Source organism: Cynoglossus semilaevis, chromosome 2 (assembly GCF_000523025.1).
Source record: "Cynoglossus semilaevis isolate Cse_v1.0 chromosome 2, Cse_v1.0, whole genome shotgun sequence".
Classification (NCBI taxonomy): domain Eukaryota; kingdom Metazoa; phylum Chordata; class Actinopteri; order Pleuronectiformes; family Cynoglossidae; genus Cynoglossus; species Cynoglossus semilaevis.
This window is the reverse complement of record NC_024308.1, coordinates 40,046-51,917: the sequence shown is the minus strand read 5'-3', so window position 1 is coordinate 51,917 and position 11,872 is coordinate 40,046. Positions and strand designations below refer to the sequence as shown.

At 44.1% G+C, this 11,872-nt stretch overlaps 3 protein-coding genes across 9 annotated transcripts in view; 2 read left to right on the top strand and 1 right to left on the bottom strand.

The window, feature by feature from the left end:
• Positions 1-2,081, bottom strand: part of LOC103392773 (ICOS ligand) — a 2,503-nt gene extending 422 nt beyond the window's left edge. The window contains exons 1-5 of one of the 4 annotated variants that reach the window (XM_008329495.3): positions 1,916-2,081; positions 1,176-1,251; positions 738-1,067; positions 310-594; positions 51-224 (exon numbers count right to left, since the gene is read on the bottom strand). In XM_008329495.3, coding sequence (XP_008327717.1) covers positions 51-224; positions 310-594; positions 738-1,067; positions 1,176-1,251; positions 1,916-1,945 — 895 coding nt within the window. In that variant the 5' untranslated portion in view covers positions 1,946-2,081. Of the gene's footprint in view, positions 1-50; positions 225-309; positions 595-737; positions 1,252-1,641; positions 1,821-1,915 lie in introns of those variants that run through there. The other 3 variants (XM_017042633.2, XM_017042626.2, XM_017042624.2) reach the window with 3 other exon arrangements.
• Positions 1,895-4,919, top strand: sft2d2a (SFT2 domain containing 2a). Its single transcript, XM_008329484.3, has 8 exons — positions 1,895-2,027; positions 2,500-2,589; positions 2,678-2,763; positions 3,309-3,390; positions 3,686-3,721; positions 3,802-3,860; positions 3,942-3,971; positions 4,055-4,919. Exons 1-8 carry the CDS (start codon positions 1,962-1,964, stop codon positions 4,092-4,094), a joined length of 489 nt encoding a protein of 162 aa, XP_008327706.1. The 5' UTR covers positions 1,895-1,961; the 3' UTR covers positions 4,095-4,919.
• Positions 4,920-6,400: 1,481 nt separating this feature from the next.
• chd1l (chromodomain helicase DNA binding protein 1-like) lies at positions 6,401-11,692 on the top strand. Of its 4 annotated transcripts, none has more exons than XM_025054100.1 (17): positions 6,401-6,522; positions 7,069-7,117; positions 7,291-7,403; positions 7,479-7,585; positions 7,862-7,976; positions 8,056-8,087; positions 8,250-8,331; positions 8,694-8,856; positions 8,982-9,137; positions 9,213-9,305; positions 9,383-9,479; positions 9,734-9,807; positions 9,878-9,988; positions 10,073-10,187; positions 10,264-10,673; positions 11,089-11,234; positions 11,310-11,692. In XM_025054100.1, the coding sequence occupies exons 3-17, from the start codon at positions 7,332-7,334 to the stop codon at positions 11,481-11,483; spliced, it is 1,947 nt and encodes a 648-aa protein (XP_024909868.1). In that variant the 5' UTR covers positions 6,401-6,522; positions 7,069-7,117; positions 7,291-7,331; the 3' UTR covers positions 11,484-11,692. The 4 variants fall into 4 exon arrangements, with proteins under 4 accessions (XP_024909868.1, XP_024909869.1, XP_024909870.1 ...); XM_025054101.1 differs by having other exon boundaries at positions 6,437-6,522; positions 7,072-7,117; XM_025054102.1 differs by lacking the exons at positions 6,401-6,522; positions 7,069-7,117; positions 7,291-7,403 and adding an exon at positions 7,740-7,775 and having other exon boundaries at positions 7,482-7,585.
• Positions 11,693-11,872: the final 180 nt, after the last annotated feature.

Below are 11,872 nucleotides of genomic sequence, written 5' to 3'. Positions count from 1 at the left end.
TTGAACTCAAAGCTGCTGAGGATTATGGGATTTTTAGATGATAAACTCACGGGTGCTCATGTATCTGTGGAACTCTTTTTTCTTCCTCTTACTGACCCGGTCCAAGTGAATCTGATAGACCACGCCCACAACTACCATCACTCCGACCACAACACAGAGGACAGTGCTGAACATCCACATCGCCTCCGATGCACGACCAACACCAGGACCTGACGTCACGCCCTCTGAAACAAGGAGACAAGATTAATCTGGATTAAGGTTTCTGTTCAGTAGGAACAGGTCGGGAGAGAGACTTGAACCTTGACCAACCAATGGTGGATGTCCAGCTCTGATTGGACGACGGGTTGTGGACGGTGCAGGAGACACTGGTGTGGGTGGAGAGGTTGAGGGTCATGTGACTACTGACGTTGTAGAGTGGAGAGTTGGGGAGTGGCGTTGTCTGGGTCCAAACAGAACCTTCCGGAGGTTCCTGACTCTGGTTGATTCTCCAGTGGATGAGTGGTTCTGGAAAACCGCCGTTGGTAAGACATCGGAACGCTGTTGCTCCTCCATGCTCCACCTCCTCTCGCTGCAGCAGAGGCTGGCTGAAACTGGCTGAGAGAAAATCAACACAAAAGTCTAAACCTCTGCAGTGCTGCCCCCTGCTGTTCAAATCAAACAGACTGGAATTCAACCTTCAGTAACAAACTATTTACTAAGGTCAAAGGTCAAAAGGACGAAAGGGCAGCATGACTGACCTGCAGCAGTGAGACAGACTGTGCAGACCGCATGCCGGTCATCCTCTGACGTCACAAACAGACTGTAATATACAGAGCCCTCTGTTGGTGGGACTGAGGACAGCAGCAGAGATACGTTTCCTGTTCTTACAGTGTCCGTGGGGAGGGACGCTCCAGCAAGTACACTCCATCCGTGCACATGTCCCTCATGTGTCCACTCAGAGCGGAGCACCACCTGCTGGTCTCTTACTGTCCTCCACTCCACGGAGACATTGAACTGGGACACCAGGGGCAAATGGACGCAGGGGAGGGAGACAGGACGTCCCACCACACCCAGGACACACTGCTGGTCTGTGGAGGGGGACGTAGGGACACGAAGACATGGAGAGACAGACAGAGAAAGAGAGTGAGACAGAGACAGCGTCTGAAAACAGGAAGTAGACGGAGTTGTCCACTCACCGTGAACGTCACAGACAGTGAAGAGACTGAGCAGAAGACCTGAAAATGTCCACGTTCTCACTGTCTCTGTCCCCATCTTTACACACAAGAAAATAATTAAAAAATTTAACAAAAACCAAAAAACTTTTTCATAACAAAAAAGTAAAAAATCTCCACGATCGTTCTGGTCCAGGCTCCGCCCACATGACGGTTTGATTTCACATCAGGAATTTAGTCCGTCGGGCCTGTTAAACCAGGTGTGTGTGTATGTGTGTGTGTCCGTGTCCTCTGAGGTCCGTGGCTGAAGACGAAGGTTCAACACCGTGTCGATCCACTGAGGATCAGTTCGACCTGTTCGCCCACTCAACCACATACACTCACACACACTCACACACACTCAGACAAACCGAATCCTCGCAGGGAAGCCAAATAATTTTTTTCCTCTGAATTAACTTTTGGAAACTTTAACAAAGTCGCTGTTTCAAACCTCAGAATCAAAATGAGGGATTTGAACCCGCAGCAGTTGTTGATCCATCACTGAGTCCAGAGGAAAAGGTAAGAAATGTGACGTCAATTTGACAACGTGAACTGGGGTCAGAGTGAGACCTCTGTCTCCTCTACCTGGTTCAACGATGAAAGCGGAAGTGGTTCTACCTGCGCAGGTGAAGAGACGCAGGGTGCGACCGAGAAAGGAAGTCGAAGAACAAGAGGAGAAAGAGGAAGAGCCGCTACGTTTCTACACTCAAACACGGAGGAAGTACCGAGTCGGAACCAGGGTCCTCTCTGGTCATCGAGGTTCAGGCTGTCATGGACAAACTCAAGTCGGTTCTGAGCGGTGAAGAGGCCCGGAGAGACGACCGAACCGTTCTGGAGGTAAACTCACGCCTTCAGACGTCACTCTGACGTCAGTCTTCTGTGGTTTCTGTCTTTTGTCTGTTTAAACGGTTGGTAAATATTTGGATCGCATGCGCTCAGCTCTGACGTCATCGGAGGGGCAGATGTCAGTGGTTAATTGTAGCTGTATGTCAGTTAGCCTCATTCGTTTCTGCAGGTGCTTGGTTTAGTAATTGTAGTCATAGTAATACTAGTTAATACTAGTGCAGTGTCCGTGTCAAGTCAGACAAAGTCACATGATATGTCTCAATGGACTTGGACACAAAAAGTCTTCACTTTAGAATTTAAAATAAAACATGTATTTACAGTCAACAACAACAACATGTTTACGGAATGAACAACGATTTACAACTTTTCTGACCCGCTGTCCTACCCCTGACGTGTCTGCCTATCTGTCTGTCTGACTGCCTGCCTGTCTGTCTGTCTGTCTCTCTCTCTCTCTCTCTCTCAGACGGTGAACGAAGCCTCTTCTCTCAGTTGGCCAACCAGGATCAAAGGATTCATTGTGTGTTTTGTGATTGGTGCAGCTTGTACTATACTGGTGAGTCGTTCTGTCCTGTAACAAGCTGTTGAAAACCTGGTGTCCTGTAGGTGGCACAATGTAAACACTAACTTCCTTTTTCCACCAGGGGGTCTGTGTGCTCTTCCTGCCCAGGATTGGAATCACACTCTTCATTGTTTTCTACACCTTTGGAAACTTATGTGCGCTGGGAAGGTGAGTGATGATGTCATCAAGTTCACACCTGAAGACATTCCAAAGACCAATCCATTTAAAGTTCTAGACCAAGTTCTGTGTCAACGTTAGACTAGAATCAGTCCCAGTCAAGATTCCCTGTCTGCTTTGATGTTCCACTCTGATGTTCCACTCTGATGTTCCACTTTGATGTTCTATTCTGATGTTCTGCTCTGATGTTCTATTCTGATGTTCTACTTTGATGTTCCGCTCTGATGTTCCATTCTGATGTTCTACTTTGATTTTCCACTCTGATGTTCTGCTCTGATGTTCCGCTCTGATGTTCCACTCTGATGTTCTACTTTGATGTTCTACTCTGATGTTCTAGTCTGATGTTCTGCTCTGATTTTACGCTCCGATGTTCTATTCTGATGTTTTACTCTGATGTTCCACTCTGATGTTCCGCTCTGATGTTCCGCTCTGATGTTACGCTCTGATGTTACACTCTGATGTTACACTCTGATGTTACACTCTGATGTTACACTCTGATGTTACACTCTGATGTTACACTCTGATGTTCCGCTCAGTACCATGTTTCTGATGGGTCCAGTCAAACAGCTGAAGAAAATGTGTGACAGAACCAGAGCTTTGGCCACCACCATCATGATCGTACGTGACCTCACACTCCCACTGACACGATGTTGATGATGATGATGATGATGAAGAGACTTTGAGAGCTGACTTAATGGAACTGAGGTGGAACCGATGAAAAGACTGACTCAGAAACCACAGTTGCGTTAACAGTTTTTAACAACAGTTCCAGTTCCTTCAGTGAAGTTGTGAACTCGATTCCACCATTACGATCATTCATGTGAACGAGTTATTGATTATTGGTTCATTAGTTAGCCATTATTGACTTTTTATTAATAACTCTTCTCTTCTCTGATTGGTTGGTTTGTTTCAGACCTGCTTGGTGTTGACCCTGTGCGCAGCCTTCTGGGTAAGTGATGTCATGGCATCAACCAAATGTTTTTTTTTTTTTGCGCTCTCATCAGTCGGTGTGTGTCTTTGTCTTTGCAGTGGAAGAATTTCGGACTAGCCTTGTTGTTCTGTATTTTACAAGTCTTGTCTTTTACCTGGTGAGTACAATCTGTTTTCGTTCTTCAAAAAAACAGTGTGTAACGTTGGTGTGAACTGGTGTGAATTTGTCACGTTGACAGGTACAGTCTCTCCTACATCCCATGTGTCAGGTTGGTTCTTATCAAATCTTTTTTGTGAATTTCATTGATTTAAAAAAAATGCTCTAAGTCATGTGACCTGACCTCTGTTACAGGGAGGCCATCTGGAAGCTGGTGGCCTTGTTTATAAAATAATCAGTCACCCTCTACTGACCATTTGTTTGCACCTGCTGGAGACATTGATCAAAGTTGTATTTGCTGAAGTTTAAATGTATTTATAATTTTCTAAACTATTTTTGTAACAATAAAAGTGTTTACGGTTCTGTTTCCTACTAGATCTTTTTAGACAAATGTTCAAATGTTAGTTTGTAAAGAAGCTCCAAAAAGGTTTGTTTAAGTTGGAGCTTCTGCTCCAGGTTTGGATGAGGTTTACTGTGGAAGGTCGTCTTATTTTGAAATGATTGTTTTTCTCACTGACTTCCTTAAATGTAGCCTTTTCTTTATTTTTACAGAAAGACAAACTAAAGGGCAGAATATATATTTATTTGTCCCTCAGGAGTGAAATCAAGGAATTTTATATATTTTATACCATGGTTTCGAGAGGAACCACATGTTGATCCTCCTCTGTAAGTGGCTTTATTGCACAAATGTATATAGTATATGTATATACAATATATATATAAATGGAAGGTATTTGAATATCAACTGCTTTTAAAAATGTGAACTGTTACATGAAGAAATATGGATTTATGAATGTCATGAATGTGATCTCATGGTGATCTAATGGTGATGGTCTAATTTTACACAGCTTCTGAACTCAGTTAAATTACAACAATTTTTTTTGCTGTTAGCCTCGTGGACTATCATTTAATACTATTTCCTGTTGGTTCTGATCTTGTTGTTGCTGCTGCTGTATTTTCTAATATAATGTTACCTGTGCTGTACTTTCGCCACATGTTGACGTAGTTTGATTTGAGTTTTATTGACATCAATTCAACATTAAAGTCTTTTAACTCCTTATTGTAACAGTCATTCTTTGTCATTTGATACGGCAGGGGAGGGACGTAGGGGGACGGGGGTGTTTGGAAATGACCGAAATATGACCGAAAAATGCCGTGTTTCTCTTTGAACACTAGGGGGCTCAGGTGCGCAGTGACACCGTTGAATCTGCCGTCATTAGCAAGAGGAGACGGAAGCGGAAGGACGAACTTGGATCGATTTGATTCAACCAAATTAACGTCGTACGTTCACCAGTACGAATCAACGAATGGTCAAACCACGGTCTGTCGCTTTCTCCAACATTCATTAGGTTTAGATTCAACTGCTGCCCGCGACGAGCACTCGCTGCCCGTGGGATATTGATGGCTTGTTCGGAAACAAAGTTAAAGTACGACAACCGGGACCATTTTTGGTCAAAATTTGTTCAAGAACCAAATTGTTCGAAAAGAGAGGTTTTACTATACACGGGAGTTAGCCCCGGAGCTAATGTTAGCCTTGGCTCTGGAGCAGATCCCGGAGCAGGAAAGAGCTAAGGTGTAACTAGCCGTGGTACAGGCGCTGTTCGAAAAAAGAAAAAAGTTTCGAGTAAAAGCCACCGAAGAAGACACTGACAGCCGAGCAGGGAGATGAGCTAATAAACAAACAAACAAACAAACAACAACAACAAAAAAAAACTCACAGATAACGACTTTGTTTTACAAGACAATAATCACGAGCAGTAAACCGCCATTTCTTTTACGTCACCATCTCCTTACGTCATGGATGCGAACTTGAACGTAAAGTGGAATTTAAAAGACCAGGGAGTTTATTCAACAACTGCAGCGTTTTTTACTCGTGGTCCCAAACGGACCAAAACAGGGTTATTGATCATGGTTTTCGTCACATACTGATTCATGGTCCTGGTCGCGTTGTGACAGAACTCCTCAAAGGTACGAACTTTCTCCTCTTCTTACCAACGAATATCCGTTTTAATTAAGTTTTGATCTTTTCCGTCATTTTGAATGTTAAAGTTCGGGAAGAGTTTAGGTTCCGGTCTGGCGAACGTTGCGTACGCACAAAAATGTGGCGTAGGTGTTCACGTTCAGAGTTATCAAAAATTCAAATGTGCGGCTGAACTGTAGCTTTTCACAGTTGAAAAGCTACCGAGATGAAAGGCTAAAGACGTGACAAGCGTCACTTTCATGTTTTGTTTTATGTCTGCCTTTTGTCTTTTGCTGTGGGTTTGAAGAACGTTGATCGTCTGAGGTCACGTGACTGCCTGCTGGTCATTTTTCATGTTCATGTTTGTGACTTTTCTTTCATAACCAACACAGTAAAAGATGACACAATGACCTTTAACCTGTTCACCTCTTAAACCTGCCCCCCCCCGCCCCCACCGCCAATCATATGTTCAGATCAGAAGTGCAGGCTGTGATGTCATCATCACTAACCCTAAAGCTGATCATCAGCTAACCTCCTCTTGCCACATCTTCCCACATTTGTTTCTAAGTGAAAAACAAGATGGCTGACTTCCTGTGCCGAGTGAGAGACCTGCTGGAGGAGAAGAAGAAAAGGAAGAGGAAGAAGAAGATGAAGAAGAAGGGTCATGTGACACAGTGCTTTCTTCAGAACTGTGGGTTGACAGGTAATTGATTCATCTGGTTATCAGTTTAGCTATACTAAGTCACTAGTCAATAGTTGAAAGTCAGGTTAATAGGTCAATTATTTGTCTAGTTTACTGGCTGTCTGGTTAACTGGTTGAATAATCAACTAGTATTTTACTGGCTAATTAAATAGATAACTGGTTAACTGGTCACTAGTGTGCTAGTTTAACTTCCATAGTTACTTAAATCTATATCATTGGTTTAAAACAATTCATTTTTACTAGTCATTTACACGTTTACTAGTTAACTAAATACTAATTTGCTTGTTTGTCTGTAGACTTGGGTATAAACAACAAACACTGAAATCTTGCAGTATTTCTTTCCTGATCCTGTATCAATATCCTCTATCAGTGTATTGATTTTTGATCACCAATTCCCAGTCAAATATTCCTGGTGATGGTTCATTTTCTTTTCTTTCTTCTCTAGTGATTCCAAATGTAGATCCCTCTGTTCCAATATTAGTAACTTGATGATGACACGTTAGCTCACTGGTTAACACTGGTTAACATTTACATTTCTGCATTTAGCAGATGCTTTAATCCAGAGCCAATCACAGAAGAGGATTAACATTATCAAGTATGTGGTTTCTCTGGGAATCTGGGCTCCGTCCCAACACACTGCTCCCCAGGCTCTTAAAGCTTCACTTTGGTGATGGGTTAAAAACAGAGGTCACATTTGGTTGTGTGCAGTGATGTGCTGTGTCACAATTACAAGTAGTTCACTTTCCTTCCTTCCTTCCTTCCTCTCAGGGATCCAACTGAGGAAGTACCAGCTGGATGGTGTGAAGTGGATGACCCAGTGTCTGGAGCAGCAGCAGGGGTGCATTCTGGGAGATGAGATGGGCTTAGGAAAGACCTGTCAGGTCTGGAACACTGGAATCTTTTTTCATCTTTGATGATGATGATGATGATGATGATGAGAACTCTTGTCTCCTCAGACCATCAGTCTGCTGCTCTACATATTTGGAGCTCACAGGGTCAAAGGTCCTTTTCTTATCTTGAGTCCACTCTCAGTCCTGGAAACCTGGTGTAAAGAGCTGAGCAGGTTCTGTCTGATTCATCACTATTGTAATACAGTAAAGTAATTGTTTTATAAAGCTGTCAATCAAAGTTCTGATGACAGGTTTGAAATTGGTAATCTGTTGTGTTGATATTTCCTTATCAATATTTCTCTCTCTGATCACTCATGACATGAACAGGAACAGCTGCTGAATGTGCTGGAAGTCTTTAAATAGGTTTGTCCTGGAAAATGTCCTGGGCTGTCTTTAGAGTCTGTAGACTGACGTTAAATCCTGGCTTTTTGTCTTTGTTTTTCCTCCAGTTTGTCTCCGTCACTGAAACTCATCTGTTATAAAGGAGACAAAAGAAAACGGGTTGAGATTCAAAGAGAGGTTTTAAAAACAAGTGATTTCCATCTTATTCTCACCACTTACGAGGTCTGACATTACACCTCCAACAAAACACCACCGCCTCCACCTTCACATGGCTTTTTAATCCCCTTGCATTTATTTACAGCTGGCTCTTAAAGACGCGTCCTTTCTGAGACAGTGAGTTTTAAACACAAAATCTGTGATTTTAGTTCAGACCAAACGTTTAAAGCACTGATTTCTCTTTAGACTTTGGTCTGGGGGAGTTGTTAGTGTTGAGGGTTAGGGTTACTTCACTCACTAACCTGTGATTGCATCTCAGGTTTTCGCTCTGTCCTGCAGGTGGCAGTGGAAAATTCTGGTGGTTGATGAAGCTCACCGATTAAAGAACCAGAAATCTATGTTGCATCAAACTTTGACACAGGTAGTCACACCAAGGTGTTAGATTTCTGTTCTTTTACCTGTGACCCAGGTTGAGAAGTGCAGAGTGACTGTAAAATTCACTTAGTCCACAATCATTTAAACATTTAAAGTTTAAAAGTTTAGTTTTTAATCAGCTAATCACTGAACACTTCGATTCAGCTGTCATAAAAAAGTTACATAGCTGAATCGAAGTGTTACGTTAGCAATTAGCCTAAATTTAGCCTCAATAGAACTGAAAGTTTTCATAGTTTTTTACTTAAAGACAAAAAAATTCAAAAATGTAGTTAGATCAAATTTCCCAGAATTCCTTTGGATTTTTGATTCTTCTCACTGTGTTATTTTTCATTCTTGTTCTTTTCTCAGTTCTCCGTAGAGTTCCGGGTTCTGCTAACAGGAACTCCAATCCAGAATAACCTGCAGGAACTTTACTCTTTGCTCACCTTCATTCAGCCCAATGTCTTCAATGCCCAGCAGGCAGAGGACTTTAGCTCCGCCTACTGTGGCGTCCAGAAAGATCAAGCTCTAGGTGAGGGTCTCAGGTTTTGAAGCCTTCTGTGCTGAGAGATCTCCTGAGGTCTGAACAACCAGATCCAGATCTCCCCTCTGTGCCTCCTCATCCTCTGTCTGTTGTTGTCTCCTCCTGCTCCACAGCTGCGGAGCTGCAGAGCCTCCTGGAGCCGTTCCTCCTCCGCAGGATGAAGTGGGAAGTGGCGCTGGACGTTCCCAGGAAACAGGAGCTGGTGGTCTACCACGGCATGTCGTCCCTGCAGAAGAAACTCTACAAAGCTGTGCTGATGAAGGACGTAGGTAAGACGTGCAGAAGGTCCTTGTCCAGGACTCGGTTCTGGCCTGAAGCCCTGACATGTGCTCCACCTGTTTCAGAGGCTTTTGGAAGTGAGCAGAAGAACCGGACTCGTCTACTGAACATCCTGATGAACCTAAGGAAATGTGTGAACCACCCGTATCTCTTCCCGGGTCAGAACCTTCAGATCTGCTCAGGTGATGGGTTCTTCTCAGCTGTGTTGTTGACTGACGTCTGTCTGTTGGTCCAGGTGTGGAGCCAGAACCCTTTGAGATGGGAGAGCATTTGGTGGAAGCCAGTGGCAAACTGGGTCTACTGGACACTTTACTGTCCTTCCTGCACAACGGGTCAGTGCAGCGCCCTCTGCTGTTCTCCTGTGTAATGTTTGTGCTCACTGACAGACCAGAAAGAATTTGATTCGGTCTGTGGACTGTCAGATTCTCAGCATTGATTGGGCTCAGAAACAGACTTGAAACTGTGCTCTGACTTCTGTATGGAAACAGGCTCTGACTTGACCTCAGGGTCTCACTCGTACTGACTTGGACTGTGCTCAGACCAATGATTGGTGCTCTGACTGTGGTAACATCTGCCGTTTCCTCAGGGATCATCGAGTCCTACTCTTCTCACAGATGACCAGGATGTTGGACCTCCTGCAGGACTATGTGGAGTTCAGAGGTGAATGAATGGGTTCATGGTTTCATTGAAAAGACTGACGACTGAGTGAATCCACATCATGTTTCCTCAGGTTACAGCTACCAGCGTCTGGATGGCTCGGTGAGAGGAGAAGACAGGAACCAGTCTGTAAAGACCTTCAGCAGCAAACAAGTCTTTCTCTTCCTGCTCAGCACCAGAGCAGGTCTCTTCAAGTCTCTGCCTCTGCTCTAGTCTAGTCAGTGTCTGTGACGTTAAAGTTTTTCAACATTCTCACTGTCGCCTGTAGGGGGCGTTGGTCTCAACCTCACAGCAGCTGACACGGTCATTTTTGTCGACACGGACTTCAATCCCCAGAACGACCTCCAGGCGGCAGCTCGGTGTCATCGCATCGGTCAGAACAGGTCTGGTCTTGGTTCTTAGAGGACTTGTGGCAGGAGAGTGGGCGTGGTCTTCAGTCTTCTCCTCTTTGATTGACAGGCCAGTGAAGGTGATCCGTCTCCTGGCTCGACACACGGTGGAGGAGATCATGTTTTCTAAAGCCGTCTCCAAACTGAACCTGACCAACACTGTGATCGAGGAGGGCCGCTTCTCTCTGCTGGACCAGGCTCAGTCTGGACCTTCTGGTCTTCAGGTCAGTGCAGGTTTTCCTGGGAAGGTCCAGATCTTCAGCACCTTCTCCTCACACCTTCTGTCTCCGCAGCTCAGTGAGATCCTGAAGGTTGGAGTGGATCAACTCTTGTCCTCAGAGGAGAGCTCCGTCCAGGAAGTGAAACTGGAAAAGATCCTGGGTCTGTCTGAAGGAGGTCAGTGGCTGGACGATGAGGAGCTCATATCCAACCGAGGAGAGGAGGAGGAGGAGCAGGAGGAGGACAGTGACTCTTACAAAAGTAGGTTTCACTTGATTTCAAACTGTTCTCTGTATCTTGGGTTACGGTTAGTGTTCTGGACCAGCCTGTGGTCTGGTTATCTGGGGCAGGGTTTCCCAAACTTTTTTTCTGGGGACCCATGTTTGAAAAGTCACAAACCTTCACAACCCAAGTCAATAGACATTTGTAAACTCCTGGGAAACACGATGCGAAATGACCTAGAAAAAAAAAAGAGGGTCGCGACCCAGTCTTTGGGAAACAATGATCTAGAGAGTCCACTGTAAAACAGACTAGTAGCAGCCTGTGTCCCTCAGGCTGGTTGTAGCAGCAGGGGATGCTCACAGTTGGGTGACAAAATATATTTTTTTTCTTTTCTCTGATTCCCATCGAAATGTTAACTTCTCTGCCTTATACTTGCTGCTGCCCCCTCTGGCAGATCATATTTACTACTTTGAGGGCAGAGACTACAGTAAAGATCCCTGCTGTGAAGACCACAGCAGGTTTGAGCAGATGGTGAAGGAGCAGCTGGAGGAGGTCCAGAGAAGCTCAGGAGAAGGACGCACTCTGAGGCACAAGGCTGGGGTAAGATTCACTGAGTCACGAGGAGCTGTGCTCCATCCTCATCTTCAGTTTACCAAGTTTCCTGTGTTGTTGCAGGTGTCGCTGTTGTCTTTGGCGATTCCAGTCAAAAAGAGGAAACTTCTAACTTCTGCAGCAGAGAATGAGCAGCACTGGAGAAAGATGGAAGAAGCTGTGCCCAAGAGAAGGAGGACTCAGGAGGAGACGAAAAAGAAGAAGAAAAGGGCGGAGCTAAAGTTTCAGAAAAAGTGATATAGCAATGTGCTCATAGTTTGACAAAAAGATCAACTCAAAATTGACAATTTTCAAACTAAAAATACAACCAAATACTAAAACAATCTTTAGCTAGTGTTAGCCACGTTATCTGGTGTTAGCCATGTACGCCTGAAAAAAGAAAAAAACTAAAAATGCTACGAAATGAACACAAACTGATTTGTCATTTAAATAAAGATTTTAAAGAAGCTTGGACAAAAGCGGTGAGTCAACAAAATTTAATTAAAATGTCTAAATTGATGGTTTAAACATTTGAAGTTAATATAGCAACACTGTTAAAAGTGACTGAGCTTTTGTTAGCTAAATGTTAGCCAGAGAAACCAACAGTAGAACGCAGCTTCCTCCTGGTCGTCTCCTCCATTCCTCTG

Bases quoted from the DNA above. Each gene is read 5' to 3' on its own strand.
- chd1l (XM_025054100.1), top strand. From the start codon at position 7,332: ATGACCCAGTGTCTGGAGCAGCAGCAGGGGTGCATTCTGGGAGATGAG. The intron at 9,306-9,382 runs GTCAGAACCTTC...CTGTTGGTCCAG, and splicing joins CCACCCGTATCTCTTCCCGG to GTGTGGAGCCAGAACCCTTT. The intron at 10,674-11,088 runs GTAGGTTTCACT...CCCCTCTGGCAG, and splicing joins GGACAGTGACTCTTACAAAA to ATCATATTTACTACTTTGAG.
- sft2d2a (XM_008329484.3), top strand. From the start codon at position 1,962: ATGGACAAACTCAAGTCGGTTCTGAGCGGTGAAGAGGCCCGGAGAGAC. The intron at 2,028-2,499 runs GTAAACTCACGC...TCTCTCTCTCAG, and splicing joins ACGACCGAACCGTTCTGGAG to ACGGTGAACGAAGCCTCTTC. The intron at 3,391-3,685 runs GTACGTGACCTC...GGTTTGTTTCAG, and splicing joins TGGCCACCACCATCATGATC to ACCTGCTTGGTGTTGACCCT.